At 38.7% G+C, this 17608-nt stretch overlaps 2 protein-coding genes across 24 annotated transcripts in view; both read left to right on the top strand.

Moving 5' to 3' along the window:
* Positions 1–1181: 1181 nt before the first annotated feature.
* Positions 1182–10196, top strand: puf60b (poly-U binding splicing factor b). 7 transcript variants are annotated; one of them, XM_041814026.1, is made up of 12 exons: positions 1196–1279; positions 1849–1940; positions 2169–2264; positions 2691–2780; positions 3303–3353; positions 4444–4605; positions 4717–4809; positions 5804–6017; positions 6099–6331; positions 6957–7077; positions 9178–9425; positions 9531–10196. In XM_041814026.1, the coding sequence occupies exons 3-12, from the start codon at positions 2187–2189 to the stop codon at positions 9828–9830; spliced, it is 1590 nt and encodes a 529-aa protein (XP_041669960.1). In that variant the 5' UTR covers positions 1196–1279; positions 1849–1940; positions 2169–2186; the 3' UTR covers positions 9831–10196. The 7 variants fall into 7 exon arrangements, with proteins under 7 accessions (XP_041669962.1, XP_041669961.1, XP_041669959.1 ...); XM_041814028.1 differs by lacking the exon at positions 1849–1940 and having other exon boundaries at positions 1182–1279; positions 6099–6289; positions 6957–7071; XM_041814027.1 differs by lacking the exon at positions 1849–1940 and having other exon boundaries at positions 1182–1279; positions 6099–6289.
* Positions 10197–13955: 3759 nt separating this feature from the next.
* The window catches only part of scrib (scribble planar cell polarity protein), a 101395-nt gene continuing 97742 nt past the window's right edge, over positions 13956–17608 (top strand). For all 17 annotated transcript variants that reach the window (XM_041813901.1, XM_041813900.1, XM_041813914.1 and 14 more), the window contains exon 1: positions 13956–15026. In XM_041813901.1, coding sequence (XP_041669835.1) covers positions 14868–15026 — 159 coding nt within the window. In that variant the 5' untranslated portion in view covers positions 13956–14867. The remainder of the gene's footprint in view (positions 15027–17608) is intronic.

Genomic DNA, 17608 nt, shown 5'->3' with positions numbered 1-17608 from the left:
TATCAGTCTCAAAACCTCCACATTCTCTGGAAATTTGTCTGAGTGATAATTAGATATGTTCACGAAAACAGCTACATTAACAGCCAGTGTTTTAATATTGGTGTAAACTAAATATCCATTAAAGAGGGAAATGGAACATGTGTTTCATCTCATACCAGACGTACCCAATATGGCATACAACACATAGTTTCCCAACAACAAACCTGTGGCTAGTGGAAATGCTTAGTAGCTAATAACCATTCAAAAACAAGTAGCCACAGTGGCCGGTAAGCATAAAAATTAATGTCAAGTCCTGGCCCCCATATTTACCTTTTGTCACAGAAGATTGAGTAGAAAAAAAAATGTTTGAATGTCTGACTGCTTTTACCAACATAAAATCCTCCAACAGAGAAGCAGGAATCATGAAATAAAAACTAAGTGCTGAAAATAAATACAATAAGAAATAAGTTTGATAATTGTTCACATTCTGCATGGTTGGTTACATCTCTTAGAGTATTGTATAGTAAAAACAACATACAACCAGCAGTATAATATCCCATAAAACAATTGGGTTTTTTTTCAGTTGCTTTAGTTTGTATCCAATACCCCTGCCTCCCCCCATTTTTGTTTTTTTCTTTACAACTTTATTGGTGATTAGATCTGTATTGGGTCAGCCAAACCCTCTTTCATGACACACTCACAAACAAATGTTGGCTATTTAAATCTTAAATACAACAAATGTAGGCCTATTTCAAAAAAAGATTATCTTCTTTACTGACAAACTTAGCAATTTTGCAAAGGTAGAAATATAAAACACGCAAACATAGGAAAACAACATGCACAGCACCAGGGGTTTGGTGGAAGCAAAACTAATCAAAATGACAAAATGATAATCTAGAATGATACTTATGTTAATAAATACATGTAAAGGAACCGTCACTACGTAGACTATGAAACAAATACTTCAAATTCGGAGCATATAGTTAAGGTTTAAGCGTTTCTGCTACTAAAGTTCGCTAAAGCTTGAAAATACGGCTCTGATTCTCTTTATAAAGGCATAAATACTTGGTTTTTAAGACCTTAAATGTATATTTGTGCATATACAACCTGGCTGCAAAGCGTAACACTATCGATCATGTTGAAAACACAGTAGCTCAAACGTTGCATTCAATGTTTACACTTTTGTCGCGAGATTTCCGGTATCGCGATAACTTTCATTGAAAGAGTAGAGATCTCGCGAGCGTTTTGGCGAGTGGGCCTCTGCAAGAAGGTGTGCTTCATGGCGGTTACGGAGGCTGCGGTAAATACAATTCCTCTAAAATAGACTAAATGTAGAAATCAGCTGCTTATTCAACCGATGGGTACTTGATACGCGATACTTAGCAGAGTTAAATAGAGGAAGTTAACCTGTAAATAAAACATCCGGCTGTATGACTGTGAAAGCATCTTGCTTCGCGCGCCTTGATAACGAGTACCTCACGAAGGCTAATACCAGTTAGCTCCTTGTTAGCTGGAGTGGTAACGTCGTAAGTAGAATATAGACCAGGCCTCGCCAGTAGTGCCAATTGTTGTGCCCTTGGATAACTGTGCAGTAAATGTTGTTTTCGCGTGTAAATACATATTGTATTGAATTGCTGTACATATTTTAATCAAACGACGTCGGTGATAGTTACAGGCGTTATTGTTCTAGCGAGCTAACGTCACGATTAGAATGCACTCATCGTTAGCACTCATGCGCATCACGCTAACGTTAGCTGTCTGATAATCAAAGGAAAGACAGGCAGGTTATTTGTAGACTGCAATGTAAAATGATGCTGGCTGCCTGTTTTTCTCAATAGTAGTCTGAAGGAATTTTTTATTTCCCACTAGAATTTGTTGAATTGTTAAAGCATCAGTCTTCCTCCCCTTGGGGGCTTTTCCTGCCTCAGTCTGGTGGACCCACCGATTAGCAGGTCGCGTAGGTAAGGACTTCGTCCGGTCCCACCTGGTCTAAATCCGGGTGCATGCCCTATATATGATTTATATTAATATTACAGCCATCAGTTTATAATTTTATATGACTCCTGATTACAATGCAGGGGTTTTCTGTGGTAAAATTCAGACATGTATGTATATACAGGCAGATGTTTATAATTCGTGACTGTGTTTTTCCTTATTATGTCTTTATAAATTATTATCTTCTGTTGCAGGGAGGTGAAGCTCTGACGATGGAGAATGGACAGGGCACAGGCTCCAAGCTTGGCCTTCCGCCACTTACCCCAGAGCAGCAGGAGGCACTTCAGAGGGTAAGAAGTACAACCAGATATTCAAATTTGATATAATGCTGATGAAACTCAAATGATGTCTATATTTATATTCATTCCAAAGCAACAAATAGAAATTTCAGCCTCTCAGTGTTGGGTAATTTTTAAAAAATGGTTTCCATTTTCTAAAATTGCTTTCACGCTAATGATGCACAATATAATCTGTGTGATGTGGCAGGTATTAGCTTTAAAGGGAAATCAGTTTCGACAAATATAAAAATTTGTGACAATATTTACAGCTGAGATTTTGGCTATAAAAATCCGTCAATATCAGCCATAAATATCTACTGTACAAATAAAAAAATTTAGAGGAATTTTAGGCTGGAGTGATACTTTTTCCAGTCATTTTATATTAAATACCTGTTACAACAGGGATTTTCAATGTTTATCTCTTCTTTTCTTCCCCAGGCAAAGAAGTATGCCATGGAACAAAGCATTAAGAGTGTGTTGGTGAAGCAGACCATCGCCCATCAGCAACAACAGCTCACCAACCTGCAGGTGAGATATGTGGAATAATTTGGTCCTCTATAAACAAAATGTTTAATATGTGTTGCCTGTGAGTCTTTACTCTTTATCGATTTTAGTGTTTTCGATTTTTATTATCTCAGACTTCGCTCGACTTGAATGTCTGCTTAGGTATTTGGTCTTTGGTGTTTCTTGTCTTAAATTCGTCCTTCCCCACACAACGGAAGAAAAGACTACAGCTTTAGATGCGGTGCTTTTGCTTTTGCTTCTGCTCTCTTTCAGGTGGAGGAGATCATCATGAAGTCATTGGTTAACATTTGAAATGCTTTTCACTTTTAATGGGGGACTTGTTGATGTATATTGCTGTGTGGTAATTTGTAATTAAGATAGGGGAGACAACTCCCCAAACTGTATGTTGTTTAGAGGGAGTGTCTGAATATAGTGTTAGCTTAACCGCTCTTGTATATCTAGCAAAGCAATGACAGTTTTGAAAAGCAAAGCTAAGGGATATCTAACCTACTTTTCAGCACTTTTTTCATCTTTACTGTCTTTCAGATGGCAGCAGTGACAATGGGCTTTGGAGATCCTCTCTCACCTTTACAATCGGTCAATAGATTATTAAATTTTTTTTCTGTGCGCATTCCCACTGGAAAGGACTGTTACCCTTCTTTTACTGGTTGCTTTAGCAACACTCCCTGCCTTTTATCTGATGTAGTAATGCATATTTTGTAAGAAACATGGCTTTTACTGCTAGTGCACTTGCAACCACGCCGGTAATCCTTTGAGAGACGAGTTACTGTTGTTCATCTGTGCTTTCTTGAGTCACAATGGGAGATTTTTTTCAGTGTATTTTTTTTTTAAACAAGAAAGCCAAAGCTTTTTGGCTTTTTACAAGATTTTCTAGAAGACTTTTTGAACAGGCTTATACATGTAAAAAGTCACTTCTCTTTGAAAAATATGCATTTGCTTGATTTATAACAACAGAAAATTCTTGGCATGGGACGAAAGAGGGATAGCAATCCCTTTAATGGACCAAACTGAGAGAACTGCTGAAACAGGGATCTTTTTGGCCATCTCAAAGTCAAGTTTTTTTCTGTCAATGAAAATGTCAACTTGATATCATTAAATAGGCACATTCTAGATTTTGTTGGTAAGACATTCAAAAAAGAAAGAAGCAAACGCAGTCTGACATAGTCATCAGTTAAACACAGCATCCCTCCCCTTAGATTTGAGAAGAAAGTTTGAAATGCTTTCATCAAGACTTTGTATGGATTTCGTTTGAACTCCACGATTACTTTTGTTACCTTACTTGCATCCCCGGATTACAGGTCAGTTACTGAAGCCAAACATTTGTGAGGGCTGTGCATGTCAATCACTTTAGTGTGTTTTCCTCCATATGTCTGTTCAAAAGTAACAGAAAAGAGACCATATTGTAATTACAATTGGTGACTTAAAAATAATAGAATTGTTATACATGTTAGCATTTTTCACACTGTTCTGTCCATTGATTTCAATATTTCATTATTACCCTAATTTCCTGTCCTGACCCCCTAACTTGGAATTGGCCTCTAATTATTTCTGGGAAAAGCAAGCACAGTAGAAAATACACATTAATAATTAGTGTGTGTGTGCGTGTTTGTTTCCTTCTCTTTTACTCTCTAATTCTTATCATGTGTTGTTTTTTCCCGGTTGGCAGGTGGCAGCTCAGCGGCAACGTGCTCTAGCCATCATGTGTCGGGTGTATGTTGGCTCCATATACTATGAGCTTGGTGAGGACACCATCAGACAGGCCTTTGCCCCCTTTGGCCCAATCAAGAGCATTGACATGTCCTGGGATTCCGTTACAATGAAACACAAGGTCAGCTCATTTGAATTGAATAAGACTGCTTCACCTTTTTCCCTGAAGATTTACAATGTAAACATGTCGGTGTTTATTTAAGATTATTCTTGTATTTGTTTCACTTTGTAGGGGTTTGCTTTTGTGGAGTATGATGTACCAGAGGCTGCTCAGCTGGCTCTGGAGCAGATGAACTCAGTCATGTTGGGGGGTCGAAACATTAAGGTAAGTCCTCTTCACACTAAAGTTTTGGTATGTAAGAAAACAAACTCATCTGCTTTTATTCTATTTACCTTTCGATTGAAATTAATCAAACTAGTCTTGGATTCCCCCTGGAGTCTATTTGTTACTTTTCTGATGACCTGTGAACATACCTGTGTAACTAACATCTCTCTCTGTCTTTGCTTGTCTCCCTCTTCTTGATTTCCAGGTGCGTGTGTTGGTGTATTGTCTGTTTGTGTGTTACACTTTATGATTTCATCAAAGCTATTTTAGCGACCAGGATTCTCAGCGGCGCGCGGTATCACTCTGTATCCACGATGTGCTGATGATGGGCTGCGCCTGGTTGGTGTTGCTTGGCCGCCCCATCTGTAGTACAGATCCCAGTCGTACTTAAATAACGCGTTTACACAAGAGGTTATTTGTTTTCACAAAGATAGGAAGATGTCAGCATGCGTAGTGGTAATAGACATGTGTCCCCCTTTCGGTGTTGCCACCAGCTCAGCTAGTCACATCTATCTAGATTTTTTTTATTAGATTTAAGCTTTACATTTTAGCATTTTCCCCCCTAAAAGTTTTGTATTTACATTGTTACTGAAGTCAAATTTTTACTTCCAAATGTGTGAGCTCTGAAATAAATGGTCTACATAGTGCTAGCCTTAAAAACCTCCAGTTCAAGGTTGTGTTCCTGTAAGCAAGGTCTTTTTATACTAGGTGCTTAAAGTAAAGGAAATACAGTGGATAGGAAAACTAATTTTCTTTCTTACTAGAGCTCAGAATCAGATATTCTTAACAGTGTTTTAAGGAAATGTACATCAAGAAGACCAGAGAATCCCTGACAGGATAGCACTGTATGATGGTGTGTAGGAGCAGCGTGACTTTGCTGAACTCGGTGGCTACTGAAAGTTAGGGCTGCAGGTACCTAGTGATTTCAAGGAGTGCGTTCTCGGTTGATAATATACATCCGTTCTCAGTAGCCCTGCTGATATCTGTGCTATAGGTTGGGCGGCCAAGTAACATCGGTCAGGCGCAACCCATCATTGACCAGCTGGCAGAGGAAGCGCGCGCCTTTAACCGAATCTACGTGGCGTCCGTCCACCCTGACCTATCAGACGACGACATCAAGAGTGTGTTTGAGGCCTTTGGAAGGATCAAGTCTTGCACGTTAGCCAGAGACCCCACCACAGGGCGACACAGAGGCTTTGGCTTCATTGGTGAGCTGGAGGGCCGTCATTCGCTCGTCCTCTCAGTGTTGCCTCTGCTCTGCTACTAACTAATATTTTATTCACTTACAGAGTATGAAAAGCCTCAGTCAGCCCTGGATGCTGTGTCTTCTATGAACCTCTTTGACCTGGGGGGTCAGTACCTACGTGTGGGCAAAGCAGTGACTCCACCCATGCCCTTACTGACCCCCACGACCCCTGGTGGTCTGCCGCCTGCTGCAGCTGTGGCTGCAGCGGCAGCCACCGCTAAGATTACGGCCCAGGCAAGTATGAATCCCTTCCAAAGGGATTTAATGGCCTTCCAGGTAAATATAACCCAGATCTAGCTAGAATTGACACCAAAAGCACAGATAATATGGGCATAGAATTTCAATTGAAGTGACTGGGAGAAGGCCAGTTTGTAGGGATCATATTAAAACAGTAATTGCCCTGACAGTGTCAATGAACTAGCTTCGACATATGAGACAATCTGGGCTTCAACTTTGTCATCCAGTTTAATGTATTTATAACATTTAACAGAACCGACAATAAGTATTAACCTTGCTTTGTAAACATTGTATAGTAGCCTAAGTGATAACAGCTGCTCCCATTCACTGACTGGGTGTGTAAGCTAAGAGTCATCTCTTAGTTAGCACAAACACATTGACAGATTCATGACTGTTGATATAATAATTAACAAGGCAGTTGTGTTCCTAGTAAAGTAAATATTGTCTTTTAAGGTTAATGTCAGCGTACAATGTTTATGACTTTCTTAGCATAGCAAATGCTAAAGTTAAACATATTTTTTAATAAATTGTGATTTTGATTCTCACTAGAGAGATTCAACATTGAGCTCACTCTGTGCCATGCTTTGTGATCGTTGACTGTGCTGCCTTGTGCTGTGTTCTGTGTGTTTCCCTTACCTAATGTCTTCGGCCCCCCTCTCTTAAGGAGGCTGTAGCTGGCGCATCAGTCTTGGGGGCGTTGGCTGCGCCCCAACTTCTCGGTCAACAGATGGGAATACCTCAGGCTGTTATGGCTGCCCAGGCACCCGGGGTCATCACAGGTATGAGTGAGTGCTCTTTTTTTCTTTCTTTGTTCTTTTTTTTTCCCCTTTAAGTCTTGTTTGGGGCTTTTAAAGCCTTTATGGTAGATAGGTTTTTGGATAGTGAGAAACTTTGAAGAGATCAGGCAATGAAATGTGGCTGGATTTGAACACGAGCTGCTCACCTTGAAGAGAACATCGTCTATACATAGGGTGCAGATATAACTGCTGGGCTGCCAGCACCTGGAAAGTTCACTTTAAAAACGTTCAAAAGGTTTACCTGTACAGGGTTTTGCACATTGGTCTGAGAATCCATCTTTAACTTCTAGAAAATGTTTGCTTTAAAATGCATATCTGAATATTTCATTTTCTTTAGCTGAATGGTTTAATTGGTCTCTAACAGGCCTAACAAAATGAGAGATTGCATTACTCTCCTGTTTTTGCTTATAAAGTTATCACAACAGAGTTTTATTCTTCAGTATGATACCAGTGTCCCAGGTACCTCAATCTAACAAATATCTTGTTTTTAATGACCAAAATCATAAGCAAACTCCTTGCATGTTTATGATACCTGTGTTTCATGGACTAATATGACTAAACATGTTCATCAACAACCTTTTTCCATGAAAAAACGAGACTACAGCCGGGCATACACTGTGCGTTATCAAGCCAACTCTATGGTAGTCAGGGTGGAATGTTGGCTCATAAAGTGGAAATCATTCCTGCTGTTTTCAGGGTGATTTAGGACATTTTTTGACAGTTAAAGGAAAAAAATGCCTCAAAGTTGAGGATTCTGCACATGGTTCTGCTCTCACTGTGGGAATGTGTGGAGTTGTATGACCAGAATATCAAACATCAGAAATCCATCTAACCAGTCTGGAGCAAGTGGTCAGGTCGTGGTTGGCCGTTGTATTCCCCCTGTACACTGCACAACAACCAACACACAATCAGACTGAAAGTCAGCTTGACTTCCAGTTGAGGCAGCGCAACTCAAAATTCGTATCTGAATTGGAAGGGATCCACACATCTTAAGACTAGCTACAAAATAGATTATTGATCATAAAAACTGATTAAAAATGTGTAGTTTTTTGCCAGCGACACTTAATGACACTAAAATATTAGTGCTCCATCCACAGTGGGAGTAATCTTTCAAAACATATGCAGATAATGCATTGATATGAATGTTGTAGTCATATTGATTTTGCAATTTGGCAAAGTATATCAGCTTATAGAAGAAAATGTTTTTACAACGATGTAACTACTTTTTACTGACCAAAACTGGACTAAAATGATTTTTAGTTTTCGTGTATTGAACTGTAAAGGTTAATAATGACTAAAACTGATCTGATGTACATCAGGATCTGTCCTGATGCAACTCCGCTTACCTGTGAAGTGTGAAAACAATGCTTCAACTATAAATCACTTCCAGGGCTTCTGTAAATATTACCTACGTCAGTTTTTTGTTTGTATGTTTTTTAGAGCCGTGCTCTGCTAGGGCATGCACACCAGCCAGTGCCTGTATAGTGTGGTTTTAAAACACCTGGCAGTATTACCATATACCACAGTTCCTGTAGATCTTTAAAGTCTTAGTCTACTTTTTGCATTTTAAGCTGTCAAAGGTCTTAAAATGTCTTGTCATAGTGATCCAGAGAATTCAGCTGTCTGGGATACTAAGAAATCTCACATGACTTTCATTTTTGACCATTTGCTGCCCAAAGACTTTTTTTTCTCTCAAATCAGGTCTTCAAAATATCTTAAAAGTGTATAGGAACACTGATAAATACCAGTAAAAATTGGGGAATTTTTTACAGTATTAGAAAATGAATACACCAGATCCTACACAGTACTTGTGCCAACTTTTTTTTCTAAATTAAACCTGGCTGAGTTGTGCTACAATTTTGCTTGTTCTTTGGCTTAATGCTAGTCTACGGCTGAGTCTCTGCACAAGTTTTACCATTAGTGATGCCCACTTTCACCAAGTCTACAAATCAAAACTTGACATCAGTATCTTGTTAAAATGCCACTTTTAAATCTATCTGAAGCTGCGTTTTTACTTGTAGGATTTGAAACTAAGTAAACATTACTAAGAGTATTGTACATCACTGAATGACTTCTTTCTCTTTAAAGGTGTGACTCCAGTGCGTCCTCCAATACCAGTGCTTCCCCAGGTGGGTCTTGTGAACCCTGTACTCGCATCACCACCAGTCCTGTCTAACCAAGCCGGTGGTTCCAACCAGCAAGAGAGGAAAGAGGAGAAAGAAGAGATGTTACAGGATGGTACAGGGCAGGAGATGCTGAGTGACCAAGAGCACATGAGCATCTCAGGCAGCAGTGCCCGACACATGGTGATGCAGAAACTACTTAGAAAATCAGAGGTGAGATATGACACATAACGGAAATGTTTTTCTGCTTTGAAGGCTTCTATTTGTCCATTTTGTACAATCATTGGTATTTTACTCATTTAATTCATCTCTGTCCAGTCCACGGTGATGGTGCTACGAAACATGGTAGGACCAGAGGACATTGACGACGACCTTGAGGGTGAGGTGACAGAAGAGTGCGGGAAGTTTGGCTCTGTCAACAGAGTCATCATATACCAGGAAAAGCAAGGTGAAGAGGAAGACGCGGACATCATCGTCAAAATCTTTGTAGAGTTTTCCATGGCCTCAGAAATGAACAAAGCTATCCAGGCCCTCAATGACCGCTGGTTCGGCGGTCGCAAAGTTGTCGCAGAGGTTTATGACCAAGATCGTTTCAACAGCAGTGACCTCTCAGCGTAAAAAATGTCTGAAATGGTTCACCAGCGCCCATCTCAATACCGGTCGCCCAAAATCATTTCAGCCACAGTCACTGCAGCAAGAGATGGGGGCCCCGCAAACCTGTAATTATGTTTTTATTTCAGTTTTTTTATTGCTGTTGATATCAATGTTAAAACCCTCTGGGGATTCATTAAATATATTTACTTGTTTTTTTTCTTTGTGATTCTGTAAAGACTGTATTTTTTTGGTGCAAGTTTCGATTTTTTTGTTATCCATATGTATAAATACTTTTCCCTGCTTAAACTCATTTTCTTTTGTCTTTCATGAGATTTCTGGGACATGTAAACACTTTTTCTTTCTACTATTAAAGGTTATTGTTTGTCCACAACAAGTGTGATTTTCTTTCACAGATGATGAAGATTCTGGTGTAAAGTACAAAATCTTGAGTTTAAGAATGAAGCACAGGATTCATAATTCAAAACACAGCATTTGTTGATATTGGATGTTCTGTAATACCACCTCTGTGGTTGTTTGCAGAGGGAAAACCGTCAAGAACATTTTACTCTTTAGGTTGTTGACTGAGATCTTGACCGTTACTGGTGTCTTAGTTTTTGTTGCATCAATTAAGTTGATCCCCCTTTAAAAAAAAAAAAAAATGGTAGTGCATTTTTGACATAATGGCTCAAAATCGCCTCACTTGGCTTCCAGTCAAATTATACTTCTGCTATAATCAGTAATAATTGTTTAATTGGCTTGAAAGTGTTTAGAACTGTTTTACAGTGGTCTATCTGCATTGAAAATATCCAAGGAGAGTAGAAAATTGACATTTTTTGGTGTTCACTAAATAATCATAAATTGGAGAAAAGAGAAATCTATCTAGAAGAGAATTGTGCTAGATTGCTCAAACATTACAATACAAAAAAAGAGCAATTGAGGGATATGGATAAAACCCAGTGTATTATTGTTGGATAAAGTTTAATTTAAAAGAAAATGCATGAAGGATAAAGTCAGGTATGATGAGTTAATGGTAAGATAAGTACAATTAGGCATGAAATGAAATGGCAAGCCTTTAGTTATGACATCTACAGCACAAACCATGCTGAAACTACTGCCTAATGAAAAAAGCGCTTAAGCTAAGGATAGTAATATGAAAAGAACAATAAATTAGTAAAATTAACTGGAGTATTGTGCTCGTTGAATGGTCTGTTCATTTTAGTGGCCCTGTACTCAGGATTTTGAAAACTTAAAGGGTTTATTCTCAGAATTTAGCATGCATTTTCCATTAGATAAGTTGTGCACAGACTATAAGACAGCATAACTCCATAATCCATCTTTTGTAGACTTCAAACCTGGTTTTTAACCTGTCTTTGAATTTGCAATCATTGTTAAATCCCTGGTCAACATTTTCACCATGCTTTTACACTAGTTTTATCTTTGGCGCTTATTTGGTTTAAACTTTTTTAAAATTTATTTGCTTTATACTTTCACATGCTATTGCTTGTTTCTGTACTAATTTTATTTATTTCATTTTCATTTTCAAAAATTTCTATTTTATCCTATTCTCATATTTTCTCCAGTCTTTTTATAATTTTACTTTGGGAAGTAAGTTTCTGATTCTATTTTTCCCACATTCCCTTTAAGAGATATGGAAGTCCCAGGAGATCATGTGTTTTACCTTTTCTTCTTTTTCTGTAATGTAAATATAATGATGTAATGTGGTTTCCTCAAATTCTCAATTTATATGCAGAGGTGGAAGAAGTACAAGACTTTCATGCTAAATTAAAAGTCTAATTACTATGATTAAAATTTACTTAAGTGTAATTAAACCTTTGTCTATATATCTACTAAAGTAAACGTAAAAAGTAGATAGCTCAGAATTTACTTAGTGACAAGTACTACATACCTTGGTACCCAAGGAGCTTTACAATGAAATATAGTCTATATTTAACATGCAATAACACCAACAGTATATGAATCTCATACCAGGTTGGTTATTATAAGATAAAACTAAAGCTAAAGTTAAATACAACAGCTGTTTTAGGATAAAATGTGGAATCATTCTCCCACAATGTGCTACTAACCAACGTCTTATTAAAGACAAACTACCAGCGAGTTTCACGTTGTTGGCAGAAAGCTTTGACACCTTTGTTGTGGCTTTTAGTGCTTAATATTTTTTCATAGTACTTGATATGCTTTTTAAATTTAGTGAAGTACAATGCTCCCCCCTGACATGGTGGGAAATTGGCACCTGTTACCAGCCGAACCATGCAGGTATTTTTGAGCAGTGTCAGGTGAAGTAGCTCAACTTACCAGCCACTGTGCCAATGATCAAATGATCAAAGCTGTGCAGACCTACTGACCAGGAAATCTGCCTTCTCCTCCCTATGTCAGAGGCAGGTACTGTATACAGGCAGCTGTGTGCTGGGATGGTTTGACTGTATCAGATGAAAGTTGTTCTCAAAAGAACTAGCATATCTGCTAAGGATGTGTTTGAACTGATGACTTGTTGATTGTCACAAGTCCAAGAAAGTTTTTTAAAAACCCTGAATTTTGGCAGGAGACAATAGAAAGTGTGCAAAAAATATTAAATTCTAGCAAACTGGTCAAAAACAGTTAAAAATGAGCAACAGTTTGGATTGTTTGTGAAACAGCTCCTGCTTATTTAATAGCCTGTAACTTGAATACAATAAGCCTTGATTTTTATATTATACCTCATTAAATAATGCTGCTTATTAAAATAAAGGGGCTTGTAAAAAATGTTTGTGGCTAGTACATATTTGAATCTACCTGTGACAGTGGCAGGTTAATGAAAAAGTTAAATTCCAAACCTGCCCCAAAGTATAGTGAAAGTACAATAGCTGATTTTGAAATGTTATCAAAAAAGAACAAGAACATAAGAAAGATAATCAGTGAGTGTGTGAAATTAGTCACTTTCTACCCCTGCTTAAACTGTATGTCACTGTATCACAGGATAACAACACTGGTTTTCATGTGATACTGAGTAAATTTATCAAGATATCAAGACAATAATCAAAATTAGTGATAACGAGGGTGATAACGTAATGAATAATTTGATATCATGAGAAGTGGAGTAAAATGGAGTATAGAGAATTATGTCCACTCACAGCTACCATATAGAAGTACTATTGTTTTTATCATCTGAGAAATATATCAAAAAATAAGATATATTTTAAATGATAAGGACATAGAAACACTTTAACATGTAGATAATTGTAACAGCTTTTTACCTACCTGAGCCACAAAGGTATTTACCGTCTGCAGTTGGTTCAAAATTCCTCAGCCAGGCTTTCAACCCAAACAACGAGATCTGAGCATATAAGTCTTATTTATCCTCTTCACACTGGCTCCTTGTATGTTTTAGGATTGATTTCAAGATTTTACTCATAGCATTTAAAACTCTCAATGGCCTGGCTCCCTCCTACATTTTAGACCTTTTAAGGCGGTGTGAGCCAGCACGTAGTGTAAGATCCTTGGGCAGGTGTCTCTCTACTTTCCCAGGGGACTGGCTGAAAACTAAAGCGGGCCTTTTATTTTTTTTAATCTGGGTCCAAGGCTCTGGAACCCCCTACCAGAGGAATTCAGAGTATCTAAGTCAGTAACCACTTTTAAATTTATTCTAGAGACATTCTTTTATCAGAGTTTTTCCTGAGTGTACCAGAGTTTTAACTGCTTTTATATAAAAAGTAAGCCATTTATATCGTTTCCTGGCCTGTTCTTGCTTTTCTAACTGCTTTGTTCTCTGCTGCTTGTGAAGCACTTTGCAAATTCATTTTGAGAAGTGCTCTATAAATAAAGAGTTTAGGCCTACTTATCATCATTACAAGTTCTTTGGACTGCATGCTTTTGTGTATTAAAGGTAATATGTAATTAAAGGGTAATAATATTGAATTGAAAATAATTCCTGTTATCAACGTTTGCCAAAGAAACAGTAAGAACAAATTAAGTGTTTTGGATTAGAAAGATAAGAAGTAACTATTTAATTTAAAAATATTGCTCACTGGAAGTCACCAGTTGAGGTTCACTGGAGTCCGCCGCTAGGTGGAGCTATGGTGTTTATTACAGAGGCGCGAGCACCGTGTGGCCTCCGCTCGAGCTCAAACAGAGCCCAGCCCCCCACACGCCAAACCGGCCTGCCTCGGCTCCACAAGGGGAGGGATGCGCGGCAGTTGCTGAAGCTCCAGCTCCCGTTGCTGGCGTTTTAACTACGTCGCAGTGAAACAGCAGTCCCCAAGCAGCTTTTCGACTTCTGTTGGGATGCTGTCACGACACAAAGTTGGAGGAAGGTGTTTCCGTTGGTTTTGTAACTCTGGCGCGAGCTAACGGCAGCTAGCACAAAGGCGTTCGGTCAGCAACTAGCCGATGGTAAGCTAACGGTTACTAGCTTGCTAACAACACAGCCGGTGAGGACGAGCTCATCCTCCGCAGCCATACCTGGGTTAATCTCTGCTGACTCGCTTCGTGAGTAACGTTAGCGTCTGTGTGGTTTTAATTGAACGCTATCGTATGTCACGTAGTTGTTTTGACAGTCGCCACTCATGACGGTGATAGTTAGAGCAAGGTTTCTGCATAGCCGGGTCGTTGGCTGTACATCTTTGAGCTAGCCATGATAGAGCTCTAAGGTCTCATACAAGGATGTCGGCGGGGGTGAAACGAGCTAACTTAACTCCATCTCCGTGAAGTCAGGCAGAGTAAAAAGTGAGGTAACTCAGAAGCTAAGTTGAAGACCTCCGTTTTGTGTATGTTAATTGTAATTCCGGGTTGGATGACGCGATCACGGAGCTGACAATCCTCCAGCACGACTGAACAGAAACTGGGAATATCGTTGACAGATCGAAGGGATTATTTTTGTGTCTCTAAGTGGATTTCGGCCTCCTGTTCAGGATCGTCGTGGGAACACAGTAAGTGATTTGACATTGAGCGAGCCCACTCTCTCAAAAATTACCCTCTCGCATCCACCCCCCCCCCCCCCCCCCGCTTCACCCTCCGATGCGGAGATTGCAGTAGCACCGGCAACCAAATCCCCCACGGCGGCCGGACATGCTGAAGTGTATTCCCCTGTGGCGCTGCAACCGCCACGTCGAGTCGGTGGACAAGCGGCATTGCAGCTTGCAGACGGTCCCCGATGAGGTGTTCCGCTACAGTCGTAGCCTGGAGGAGCTTCTCCTTGATGCCAACCAACTCAAAGAGCTACCAAAGGTATGCAGACTTCATAGACCAAAGATGACTCTTGCGTGTCATCGGGATGTGTGTCATTCCCATGCCAAGGGGGTTTCTGTGGGTTTAACTGTGCCATAAACACACGTGCTACAGCATATTTGATTTTAATTAATTTACAGTACCTACTGAAGTTGCTTCTTCTTTTCTAGATCTTTGTTTGTGTTTTACTTAATCCGATTGTACGTCACTTTGGACAAAAGTGTCTGCTAAATAACATTGTTCTAGAGCTGGGCTATATGGACCAAAGATCATACTTTGATGTTTTCAAGCTGAATTGATATGCACAATATTGATACATGTGACATTTTTTACTGTAAAGAACTATCAAATTACCAATTCTGACACTGATATGGTTCCAGCAAAGTATATAAAAACACTGATACCACAGCAAAAAAAAACCCGCAAGCATTTTGAGTGATATTACATGGTAAACAACTCATACACACTTTTGAAATTGTACAAAAGCATTTCCAAATAATGAGGTAGGCAACATTGTCCTCTCTAAGACAGGGGTTCTCAACCTTTTCAGCTTTGTGACCCCCAAAATAAAGGTGCCAGAGACTGGGAACCCCCACCGTACCTGAAGATGGTTGAACACAGACATGCACATTCTAGAACAGTCATGTGTGGGCAAGGCCGTCCATTAGGGGGGAAATATGGGAGCACTTTCTGGGGGCCAGCCAAATCATGGTCCACTGTAAAGTTAAGCTGTGGTATTTTATATTTAACCTGAATAATAATCACTCTTATCAAAGAAACACAGTTTAATTCATTTGTTTAGTAAGCAGCCCTCTTAAAAATGTAAATCCTTTTGTTGAAAACAGAATTAAAATAAAATAAAAATAGCTAAAATGGGTTAATAAAGGCAAGAAATGGTGGTGAAATTGGATTTTAAGAGTAGCAGAAATGGGTTAGAAATGCTAAAAATTAGATGAAAGTGGCAAAATAACCAAAAAAGTGGCAAATGGGCATATTTAGTGGTAAAATGGGATTCAAAAGTGGCTAAAATGCCAATAAAGTGGCAATAACAGGTGAAAATTTGGTTAAATAAGATGAAAATGAATATAAACTGGCAAAAAAGGATTAGCTGAAGCAGAAATAGTCTGAAACTTGCAAAAATGGGCATATCAAATTGTGTAATGTGGCTTAAAAAGTGGTAAAAGGGGTTAATATTGGCAATAATGTGTCAACAGAGCCAACAACAGGCAGAGAGTGGCAAGATTTGGTTTAGAAGTGGAAAAAACAGGCAGACAAAATGATGAAAAGGGTTTAAAATGGACAAAGTGGGTTTTAAATTGCAAAAATGTGTTAAAATTGGCAAAGTTGGTGTGAAAAGGTGATAAAAATGTGTTAACATTAGGAAAAATTGGTTTAAAGTGGCAAAAATATAATTTAAAAAATGTTTTTAAATTTTTAAGGTGTCTGGAGACCCCCTCTTAGTGTCTTGCGACCCCCAATGGGGTCTTGACCCCAACATTGAGAACCCCTGCTCTAAGATACCTCATGCATCAAATTTATCAAAATTTTCCTAACTGCAATGACAGATTGCATCAAAAACACAGAAACCTAATGGTCTTATTTATATTTTTAACTCAAAAAGGACAGTGCCGTCTAGGTTGCAGCAATACATCAGCAACATTTGGAAAAGTGGGAGGAACTGGTGGGGAGGTAGCCCTTTTCATTGCCTGTTCCATACACTTCCAGATGTTGGCAATGTGTTTTTGCAGTTTAGTGCAGGAGTTTGCTTGCATTTTTTGGTAATAGAACAGTAAATTGCACAGTTTTAAGTGGCTAGTTGTTCTATTTTTGCTGCTGCAATATCAAACCAGTATTGTTATCATTTGATTTTTATTGATATAAAAGCACCTAAAATTTCACATTTTAACTAAACATTTCAAATGGTGGATACACCATATTTAACTATACTGTATCCAATTTTTCACAGATTTTAAGCTTGAAATCTTTGTCCTGTTGACAGACATCAATATCAACCATTTGAAAGATATTGTGCAGTCTTATCAAACATTTCATTTGAAGATTGCAGTATATTATAAAACTTGATATAGTTTCCAGCCCTACTGTTTACACATTTGCTACACCACACTTTTAGTTAGTCTACAATTAATGGATTTTTTAACAGTCTTTTCCCCCGGGGTTGGTCAGAAGCAGTGAAAGCGCTTGCATGATATCACCTGCGCAGGTACTTCCTCTTCAGCTAGCCTTCCTTGTTTTGTTTGGGTTTTTTTTTTTTTTGGCATGGATTTGGTCATTTTGTCCTGCAGTGCTGAAGTAGTCTTGGATAATAATAGCAGAACAGTCATCCACACATTACAAGGTACCTTTGTATTGTTCTGAACATGTATAACTGAATAACAGTATTTTATTCATTTAAATTTGAGTCATAAAAGTAGATGGTGGTTCTCTCGTCTGAATTGTAAAATAGTAACAATAATTCTTTGGCCCTTAACAAAAATATCATGGCTCTGGATGAATCTGCTGCATGTTTAGTGGACTAACCCTGACCAGAACAGCTGGCACACAACATATTGCCTGTAGTAATG

The sequence above is a fragment of the Cheilinus undulatus genome, linkage group 19 (genome assembly GCF_018320785.1).
Source record: "Cheilinus undulatus linkage group 19, ASM1832078v1, whole genome shotgun sequence".
NCBI classification, from domain to species: domain Eukaryota; kingdom Metazoa; phylum Chordata; class Actinopteri; order Labriformes; family Labridae; genus Cheilinus; species Cheilinus undulatus.
Note: the sequence above shows the minus strand (reverse complement) of the source record. Positions and strands in the feature narration are given on the sequence as shown.